The 11,206-nt window shown below is 38.2% G+C and overlaps 1 protein-coding gene across 1 annotated transcript; it reads right to left on the bottom strand.

Annotated features, from left to right (window-relative positions):
- Window positions 1–849: 849 nt before the first annotated feature.
- Window positions 850–3,760, bottom strand: LOC106417772 (receptor-like protein 30). The gene is made up of 2 exons (XM_048750516.1): window positions 1,965–3,760; window positions 850–1,491 (listed from the first exon to the last, which is right to left on the bottom strand). The coding sequence occupies exons 1-2, from the start codon at window positions 3,656–3,658 to the stop codon at window positions 996–998; spliced, it is 2,190 nt and encodes a 729-aa protein (XP_048606473.1). The 5' UTR covers window positions 3,659–3,760; the 3' UTR covers window positions 850–995.
- Window positions 3,761–11,206: the final 7,446 nt, after the last annotated feature.

The following is an 11,206-nucleotide window of genomic DNA, read 5'->3' as shown; positions in this document are numbered from 1 at the left end:
TGTGTTAGTCAAATATTTTTTATTCTCTTTCTTGTTCCTATTTTTGAATTATTAACTTTTAAATTATTATTTTACATAATATTATTAGTTGTAAATTTTATTTGATTTGGAAATTTATAAATTATTTTGTTATCGATATCAGATAAATAATATCATCAGTAAGTATAGTTCTTAGAAAAATATATATTGCAACTTATTTTTGCTAAAATTTATTTTTATACATATTAAAAATATTTTTATCATTTATATATTTTAAATAGGTTTATTTTTGTTATTAAAAATAAATCATTATTATATGTTTATATTTATAATTATTTTATTAAAAATTATAATGCAATTTATACATCAAAAATGTTATCATTCATAAGTTTTACTAAAATAGTAATGTTGTTTACAGCTTTTACCACATAATTTTTATTGCAGGTTACATCAAATTGTAATACATATTGTAACTCGGCTTCGATATTACATGTCACTGAGTTAATCCAAATCTTTTGTATATGAGATCAAAACAAGTAGTAAAAAAAATTGAAGCTATTCTAAAACAACTACAACTCTTGCTCCTACATTCGAACAATTCTAAGGTATATTTGGTCTCAAGCCTTTGTTGATCACCTGTTTTTCTACTTGCGATTTATACGATTAGTCTAATGAACAAATTTTAAGTAGATTCGTGAGAATAATGCATCGAACTTTCGGAATAAATGCCAGATAATAATTTTTTGTTTTATTGAGCAGTGGTTTGTGACAAACAAGTAAGAAGAATATCTATTTTACAAACATCTTACTGTCGAGTTAAGATCAGATAGTCTAAAGAAGTTTCTATAAAAATGCATATTTTCTATTAAAAAAACAAATGCATATTTTCACTGTCGAATACCACTGAAGATGTTTATTACAAAGCCTTATATTATAAAATTGCAAACACAACAGAGTTTTTCTAAAACACACCTGAATATTACGAATATTCATGCCGATCAGAATGCTTAGAGAGACTATAAGAGATGACGTTCGGTAAGCCACTTGTGTTTCTCGCTCAAAAAAATATGTCCAATCACCAGTCCACAAAACACACCAGGTCCATAGGCTATTGCTGCTGCTATCCAGTTAATAACTCGTTCTTCTCGCTCAAACAAGTCTTCATAAGCTTGTGGTGTAGGATTAGGGGCATGATCAGTTTCACGGCATATTTCTTCGAGACCGTAGAGTTTGTGGTTGTCCATGAACGAAGAACAGTTCTGGCTTTGAAACTGTGTGCTTCGTGGTATTGGACCTTGGAGATTGTTGTGCGAAAAGTCCATGGTTGATAGAAACGAGAGGCTTGCAAGACCTCCAGGGATCTGACCAGACAACTGATTCCAAGACAGGTCTAGTGTCTCGAGCTTTGTCAAATTTTTCAACGATTGAGGAATATTGCTTGTGAATGTATTACCCGACACGTTGAGAAGATGCAACTCTTTCAACAATCCAATGGATTCGGGTATACTTCCACAAAAATTGTTTCTCGAGAGAACATCAGGTGGCCTAGCGGCAGTACTGAATGTTTCTCACACACGACTACTCGAGGTCGCCAGTTCGATACTCGGGGGTAGCGGGGTGGAACTGGGTTAGCTAAAAAACCCCTGCGTCAGGTGGGCTACGGCCAGTACTGAACGTGGGATAAGGTTTCTGGCGAGGTGGCCCTTCGGGGTGAGCCCAGTCACTATAAAAAGTTCAACCCATAAAGTTTTTCTCGAAACCGGGCCTCGTAGTCTGGTGGTAAAGGAACCTCGGCTGAGGTGCCCGCCACCCGACTTCGAGCCCCGGCCACGGGGGGTATTTACATGGGCTGCCTCTCGCCCTCCAGACCACTTCGCGTAACCAGGGGCCCTTAAGTGGACGCTTAAAAAATCCTGTAATGGCATGGGCTTAGGCCCGGTGGGCTAGTCGATCACGCAAAGTGGTCGGATACTGGATTATCAAAAAAAAAATTGTTTCTCGAAAAGTCAATGGCTCTGAAGTCTTGTCGGATCCGCTCAAATTCCGTATTTACCCCTCTATTAACCATTTCCATGGAATTATAATAAACAGCAGCATAGTAGACGTAGTATTCCATGTATGAGTCATCATAGTTCCCCGTTAATGTAGTCATTTCGTGCCAGTTGGAAAAATAGAAACTGGGCAAGCTTCCACTGAAATGATTGTTTGAGAGATCAATCACTTTTAAAGCTTGGAACCCAATGGATAGGCGGTTGTTGTGATATAACGGCCCATAGAATTGGTTTGATCGGAGGATGAAGATTTTTAAAGAAGGTAGAGAACCCAACCAAGATGGAAACTCGTCCTCGAATCTGTTGCTTTCCATATTTAGAAGTTGCATAGCTTTGCAATTGATCAAAGATTTGGGAACTTTTCCCTCCAGCTGGTTGTGGCTAACGTCAAGTGATATTAGCTGTGTCGCGTTGAAGAATATGTTTGGTAGAATGCCACTGAAACTATTGTTACGCAGAACTAGATAGGTAAGAGAAACAGTGGCATTCTTTAAACACTGAGGGATCGAGCCAGTGAAGCGATTGTCGGACACATCTAAGAACCGTAATGATCTAAGCTTGCATATCCAATAAGGAAACGTTCCTTGGAATGAGTTCGAACGAAGATCCAACGCCTCCATGTTTGTTTCCTCGAAAACTTCCCATGATTTTTCAAAACTGTTGAAAGAGTTTTGAGAAAGCATTACTTGTTGCCGTTGCGAAAGCCACCCTGGCACTTGGCCTTCTAAGTTATTGTTGGAAAGATCAAGATGAAGGAGGTTGCCTAAGTTTGATATAGAGGTGGGGATTGTGCCTTTGAATTGGTTATTAGCAAGAAATAAATATTCAAGCCTAGACGACGATGAAATGTTTCCAAACTCTATCGGCCCTTCCAAATAGTTTCCGCTAAAATCAACCCATAGCAAGGAAGGAATCATGAATAATGATGTATGAAGAGGCCCAGACAATGAGTTGTCATGCATATCAAAATTCTCCAATTTGGATAGTCCACTCACCCCAAGTGGAAGTCTATACAAACTGGTTACATTTGGCAGTATAAAAGGAAAATTTCCACCCGTGAATTGATTGCTTGAGATGTCTAAATTGACCAGCTCCTTTAAATTGGAAAAGGAAACAGGAATATTGCCACTAAGGTTATTTTGGGAAAGGACAAGGAATCTTAGTTGGGTTAGGTTTCCCATTGACGGTGGAAGTTGACCTACTAACTTATTACTGGAAAGCTCAAGCGTTATGAGTTGAGAAAGGTTTCCTATTGAAGAAGGGATGTTTCCATGAAGATAACAATTACTAAGGGTTAGGTTTTGAAGATGTGCGAGTCTAAAAAGACCACTATCTTCTTTCAGAGAGTTGTTGAGGAAAATTGAATAAAAATAAAGCGAATTCACCTCACCAGATTTACCATCGCATGTGACACCCTCCCAAGAACAACAATCCATGCTCTTGTTCCATGAACTTAATGATGTATTACTCGCTCTTGGGCTATACTGAAGATTTGGAAACTCATCTTTAAACTTCAGAAGAGCATCCCTTTGGTCATGGCGGCAAAGATGGGGTGTAGAAGAAACAACAGAGTATAGTTGGAGAGAAATAAAGCAGAAGAAATAACAATAACTTTGTTTACGAACCATTATGCCTTTTTATTTGTTCTTCTGGGTGGAGTAAAATAGATTATGTAGTAGTACCCCTGTTCTAAAAATCGGGCCGCCTAGGCGCTACGCGTCACTTTTCCGCCCCGATTTATACCAAATCGGTTTAAAAAATCGGGTATCCGATTTTTTCCGCCTAGACCGCCTAAATGACCGCCTAGCCGCCTAAATGACCGCCTAGCCGCCTAGGCGGCCAGCTAATTTTTTTTTTTTAAAATTTTTTTTTTAGTTTTAATAATATTTTTATTTGTTTATTTGATCTAAAATTTTCTAAATATCATTTATATTCATAATTTTGATTAAAATTACACTATATTAAATTTATATATTCTATTTGTGTGTTTTATACAATCATAAACATGAAAATGTATTAATGTTATACACAATTAAAGATTAACATGTTTTATAACATAGTAAACCATTTAAAAATTTCGCCCCGCATAATTTCCGATTAATCCCCGATTTTTTCTTTAGGCGCTAGGCCCAACCCGACCGCCCGACTAGCGCCTACCGAGTTCCATAACAGGGAGTAGTACTTATGCATGTGCGTCCTCTTTTAAATAGAAAGAGCTAATTAGTTGGTGGAGCTGATTACTTGGGAAGTCTTGCGAATACTTGTCAACTTGGTTAATAGTTTTGTATTTTGTTGAATGCATTTTCTAAATCGTCCCCTGAAAAACTCCAACGAAAATGAATTAAAGGGAAGAAAAATATAAGTAAACCACTATAAGATTTCTACAAAAGATTTGAAAAATGTGACAAATGGAAATGACTTTTTTGTGAAAGGACAAATAGAAATGACTTGATAGCAGAATAAATAAATGTTTGACCCAACTTAAAAGAAAAAAAAACACCAAGGCCGTGAGAAATGGGTTTTGATCTGAAATCAGTTGGCACTTTTTCCCTTATAGCCTGTTTAAGTCAATAAATTATGTATTTTTAATGTCTTCCGGCTGTCTAAGTATGGGCTCTCTCACAGATCCCATCGAATCTACTTATTTTCCATTATCAATCAATTTTTGCAAATATAGATAATTTGCTTTGGAGGGTTTTAAGCCACACATGGATAATCATCAGTATCAATGGATCATATTGTACATTTGAAAATGTAGAACAATATGGTTTTTAGAAACATAGATATCGATCCTAGAGACAGTATCCAATTTGGCAGAAACTGAATCAACACTCCGACATGAGGCACTGTTGCAGCAAGTATATAGGATAGGGCAAAAATTCAATCAACACGAGATTGTTTCCTTGACGTCTTCGATTGCAAGCTTATCAAAGTTTGTAAACAAAGGCGATTTTGCAGAGAAGAAAGTCTCTAAAACTTTTATTAATTAAAAACCGAGTATAGAAGAACACAAACGTTCTACATATATATTAGTCTAAAGAACACCAAAAAGGAAAAATGACTTATCCCCAAGACTATATTTGCGAAGTAATTTATACACATGTCGCCACTACAATCATTCTCGCTGAAAAAAAAGATGACATGACGCTTAAAATAGATGACATGGTTTTAGAAAATAGTGACATGACATCATATTAATTGTGAAATGTAAAATTTCCTTATAAAAAACTATTTATGGTAATAAAAATAACTCATATATCATCATTAATGTCAATTTTCCATATAAATATTTATTTATGGTAAACTATTAAATATATTAATAATTCATATATCACAATTAAAATAATAATATATATGTATCTCACATTAATAAAAATAAACTAAATAAAGTAACACTAATCCAAAAAAATTTTGATAGTTAAATATTTAAACATTATTTAAATTTATCCGTTCATCTTCATCATTTAAATTAACAAAAAGATTTTTCAATTTAACTAAAACAAACAAAGTCTCAAATTTATTAGAATTTATATTTATATGTAAATATATATATATATATATATATCTATATATTTAAAATTAGATGGAAGATATATATATATATATATATATATATATTTAAAATAAATAATCATTAAACACAATAATATAATTAAAACTATTTTTATAAAATCTAATTTTATCTTTATTAAAAATTAAATCAAATCAAATTTAAATAATTATACCAAATAAAAAAAATAAGATTACAAAAATACGTTTATGATTTTTTATAACTATTAAAGTTAAAATATAAATTAATAATATTGAAATATAAATCAAAATTTTATTTTGAAATAAAAAATGTTATGTTAAAAATTACTATTTATGCGCATGGCGCAGGAAAACTCTTAGTTTAAATGAAAGACTTAAGGGAATTGGAATATTACTCCAAACCTTATTGATAACAATAAAAGGAAATAAAACCAAAGACCAAAACGTAACTTGTAATCCACGCAAAGATGTGCTACATCAGGTCGCCCCAGGTGAAGAAAAATCCGACCTCGAATTTGCTACATCGTCATCCCCATGATACGGACTAAAGTGCTTGACATTGAAGATATCAGCAGTCTTCATATCTGTCGGAAGACGCAGCCTATAGGCGTTTGCATTAATCTTCTCAACGATTTCCAAAGGCCCAATCTTCCTTGGCTTCAACTTGTTATACATACCTGGAGGGAACCGGTCTTTAGTGAGCACATCCCACACTTTATCACCAACCTCAAAATGAAGTTCACGACGATGAGCATCAACATCAGATTTTTATTTCGATGTGGCTGTCTCTAAATTGGCACGAACCGATTCATGAAACTCCACAAAAGCTTCTACCAAGTCACACGCACGCCCATGAAAACGAGTTTTATCAGGAGCAAGAGCCAAATCCAACGGACCACGAGGTACATTGCCAAAGACAATGCGAAAAGGACTGAAACCGGTGCTTCTATTAGTGGCATGGTTGTGTGCGAACTCGGCCTGAAACAAGATTATTGAATCCCATGTTTTGATATTGTCCCCTACAAGACAACGCAGCAAATCACCCAAAGCTCGATTTGTAACCTCCATTTGGCCGTCTGTTTGAGGATGGTACGCAGAGCTCATGTCCAAGCTTGTGCGCAAGAGTTTCCAAAGGGACCTCCAAAAATGGCTCAAGAAGCGTGAATCCTTATCAGAGACTATAGATTGTGGCAAACCATGAAGTTTATATATCTCTTGAAAGAAAAGACTAGCCACTTGTGTTGCATCGGTCGTCATCTTACAAACTACAAAGCGAGCCATTTTTGAAAAACGATCAACAACCACCATGATAGAATCGTGACCACGCTGTGTTCATGGCAATCCAAGAACAAAATCAACGCTTATATCAGACCATGGCTGCATAGGTATGGGCAATGGTAAATACAAACCCGCGTTAGAAGCATGACCTTTAGCAGCTTGGAAAATACCAGAACGCAAGACGTACCGTTCCACATCTCTTCGTAAGGAAGGTCAAAAATAAGAAGAAGTTACTAGGTGAAGTGTACGATCGCGGCCCACATGACCCTCACCGTGCAACTCTTTAATGATTTGTAACCGGAGACTACACTCTGGAATACACAAGCGAATCCCTCGAAAAAGAAAACCCTCCAACACAAAATAGTCCGGACAACAACCCTCAACCGCATCCATCCAGAACTTGCCAAAGAAACTGTCGATTGGATACAGGTCAGGAAGAACAGAGAACCCAGGTACCGAAGTATGGAGAGTCGAGAGAAGTGATTGCCGACGGCTAAGCGCATCAGCGACCTTATTAAGGACACCCGCTTTGTGTTAAATAACAAAGGTGAACTGTTGAAGGTAAGCAAACCAGGAAGCATGTCTGGCGGATACTTTGTCTTGCGGCCCCATGTGTTTCAAGGCGTCATGGTCTGTGAACAAGACGAATTCGCGGTGAAAAAGATAGTGCCTCCAGTGCTTTACCGCTTGAATCACAGCAAACAGTTCGACGTCGTATGTATTGTATCTCCCACGAGCTCCTGCAATTTTTTTCACTGAAGAAAGCGATCGGCTTGCCTTGCTGACTTAAGACTGTGCGGATACCATGCTTTGAAGCATCAGAGTGGAGCTCAAACGGGACAGAGAAGTTAGGCAAAGCCAGAACAGGAGCCGAAGTTAATTTCTGCTTGATGAGCTGAAAAGCTTGTTCTGCTACCGGTGACCATACAAATTGTGGGAGCTCAGTCAGTTATCAGAGCCATTATACTACTGAAATGAGCAACAAATCTTCTGTAAAACGAAACCAAGCCGTGAAAACTGCGCACATCAGTGACTTTTTTGGGGTTGGCCAATTATAAATGGCATCCACTTTAGAAGTATCAACTTCTAGACCCCGAGCAGAGATAATATAGCCCAAAAATAATATCTCAGCGACACCAAACGAGCATTTTTTTGTGGCTGCAAACAATTTTTCGCGACGAAGAGCGAGCAGAACAGCACGTAAGTGCTCGAGATAATCGTCTAGGGATGTACTGAAAATTAGAATGTCGTCGAAATAGACAACCACAAACCTGCCAATGAATGGACGGAGTGCCTGATTCATCACCCGCATAAATGTACTCGGTGCATTAGAGAGGCAAAAAGGCATTACGAGCCACTCGAAAAGACCTTCCCGCGTTTTGAAAGCTGTTTTCCACTCATCACCAGGACGGATTCGAATCTGATGGTAACCGCTTTTTAAATCCAGTTTTGTAAAGATAGAAGCAGTACCGATTTGGTCCAGTAAGTCATCAAGCCGTGGTATAGGAAAGTGGTACCGAATAGTGATTTTGTTGATCGCACGACTATCTACACACATACGGCTTGACCCATCTTTCTTTGGGATTAACAAAGCAGGTACGGCGCACGGGCTAAGACTCTCGCGTACATAACCTTTAGAAAGTAAGTCTTCCACATGTCTGCGAAGTTCATCATGCTCCTGTGGACTCATTCTATAGTGTGGTCGGTTAGGAAGAGGCGAATGAGGAACTAAATCAATGCAATGTTGTATGTCTCTCAGAGGAGGCAAACCCGCATGAAGATCATCAGGAAACACATCCATAAACTCTTGTACTAGTGGTTCAAAGCTGGGAGGAACTGTAAGTGTCGCACAATTCTTAGGTTGTGATGCCATGAGAACAAACAAGAAGTCCGATCCGCGAAGCTCTTCCTCAAACTTCGATCATGAAAGCATGAGAACTGGCTGGTTTGAAACTGGAGCTGTAGAGTGAGATGCAGGTGTAATATGAGTGTCAGGGGGCGAGGTGATGTCTTTTGATGGCAGTATCTTCTTTGACTCAAACATAAAAGAATAAGTGTTATTGAACCCATCATGTGTTGTTTGTCGATCAAATTGCCAAGGACGCCCCAAAAGGAGGTGACACGCATCCATAGGAACCACATCACAACAGACCAGATCACGGTAAGTCGAACCTACAGGGAACGGAACTTTGCACCGCCGAAAGATACGAATATATGTGTGTGTGTTTAACCACGCCAGCTTGTACGGTGTAGGGTGAGGTTCCGCGAACAGGGCCAGTTTCACCACAGCTTCTTCTGATATCACATTAGTGCAGCTGCCTGAATCAATCATGAAGCGACAAACTTTCCCTCAGATTGTACAAGAAGAACGGAAAATATTGGTTCTCAACCAAGACTCCTCGATTCCTGGAGGACTAAGTAAGTTGCGATGAATTACTAGCAGGTGACCCGTATCCCCACTGACTTGTTCCTCTGTAATATATGTCGTCGTTAGATAACTTCGTCATCATCATAGACGGCCTCATCGTTGGATAAGAACACTCGTTTAGGACAATTCTGTTGGCGATGACTAATTTCTCCACAATTAAAGCACTTGAAAGTTGGAGTTTTAAACGGGGGTTGAGTGCCTGCGGAGTTTGTGTGTCCCGCCGGACAATGTTGGTTATCCCTTGTGCTTGCCTCTGCAGTAGACAAATTAGGCTGCTCTCCTGAAACAGCAGTACGCTTTCGAGCACTTGAAGATGACCAAGAAATCTGTGACGATTTTAAGTTCTGCTCAATTAAGATTGCACGTTGATGAGCTTCAGAAACCGAGTTTGGGTTGAATAAGAGTAGATGGTTCTGTATTTGCAGTCTCAAGCCACCAATGAATCTTGAAACCAGTTGATCCTGCGTTTCTAGAAGAGTGTTTCGGGCAAGTACGGTGAAAAATTCAGAAGCGTATTCATCAACCGTTTTACTTCCCTGTCTCACATTCTGCAATTGATTGTACATTGTCCTCGTATAATTATAAGGGACAAACGCTTTACGCAGGAGACGTTTTAGTTTGTCCCATGAGTTCACACGTTCTTTCCCTGCTCGACCTCGTTGTTCTTTAACTTGTTGACACCAGGCTGACACCCTTCCTTTGAACCGAGTTGCTACCAGGGGAACTCACATCACATCAGGCACCTGTTTGAACGTCAGGAGCTCTTCCACTGAACTGATCCAATCGAGCAGTTCATCAGGTTATAAGCTACCGTTAAATTCTGGCAGATCAAGTTGAAAACCAGAGTCCCAGCTGCGATGTTCACCCCGAGGAGCGGTTATCACATCACTATGTTGGGGTACTCACTGCTCTTGCAGTCCCGCAAAAGGGTTGTCATCAACGAGATCGTCATCATCTTCCTCAACAAGGTTTTGTTCACGGCGATTGTGAGCCTGTGGAGCTGGAGGACGAGCTTCTAACACCGTTCGCATCACTGTTTCTATCGAGACTTGCAAAGTCTCACGAAATTCACGGCGAAGATCATCCATAGCGTCGCGCATAGCTTCCGCTTGGTCATCAAGTTGCTTCTGAATATCCTTCTTAGGTGGCATGATTAGGAACCTGGCTCTGATACCAACTGTTGCAGTAAGTATATAGGATAGGGCAAAGATTCAATCAACACGAGATTGTTTCCTTGATGTCTTCGATTGCAAGCATATCAAAGTTTGTAAACAAAGCGATTTTGCAGAGAAGAAAGTCTCTAAAACTTTTATTAATTAAAAACCGAGTATAGAAGAACATAAACGTTCTATATATATATATATATATATATATATATATATATATATATATATATATTAGTCTATAGATAACACCAGAAAGAAAAAAGGACTTATCTAAATGAAAGACTTAAAGGAATTGGAATATTACTCCGAACCTTATTGATAACAATAAAAGGAAATAAAACCAAAGACCAAAACGTAACTTGTAATCCACGCAAAGATGTGCTACATCAGGCACCAACATCACTAGCACAAAGGGTCGCCCAATCTAGGGAGGTTATTTGTCAACAATATCTCAAATACGAGGACGATGGTGTTTTACAAATGGATCATGGAAAGCACAGGATAATTTCTTGGGGCAAGAATGATAGTATGGTACAGTATTTTGGAAGGTTTTGATAGGCTAATGTAGACAAGGAACAAGAGAGCCAGCATGTCACACTTTCATTCTGAACTGGCCCTCATCTGGGAAATAGAAAGTATGAGGAATTTACGATATTTACATGTGACGTTTGCAACATACTGTTCTCAATTGGTGAAGATGGTTTCAGAACCAGCATAATGAAAAAAAGCTTATTTGGAAGACATTCAACTCGTGAAAAAAAGCTTCAATCACT

Source organism: Brassica napus, chromosome C3 (assembly GCF_020379485.1).
Source record: "Brassica napus cultivar Da-Ae chromosome C3, Da-Ae, whole genome shotgun sequence".
Taxonomy (NCBI): Eukaryota; Viridiplantae; Streptophyta; class Magnoliopsida; order Brassicales; family Brassicaceae; genus Brassica; species Brassica napus.
The sequence above is the reverse complement of the archived record's forward strand: the minus strand, read 5'-3'. Positions and strand labels throughout refer to the sequence as shown.

Bases quoted from the DNA above. Each gene is read 5' to 3' on its own strand.
- LOC106417772 (XM_048750516.1), bottom strand. From the start codon at position 3,658: ATGGTTCGTAAACAAAGTTATTGTTATTTCTTCTGCTTTATTTCTCTC. The intron at 1,492-1,964 runs TTTTGATAATCC...AAACAATTTTTG, and splicing joins TTTTCGAGAAACAATTTTTT to TGGAAGTATACCCGAATCCA.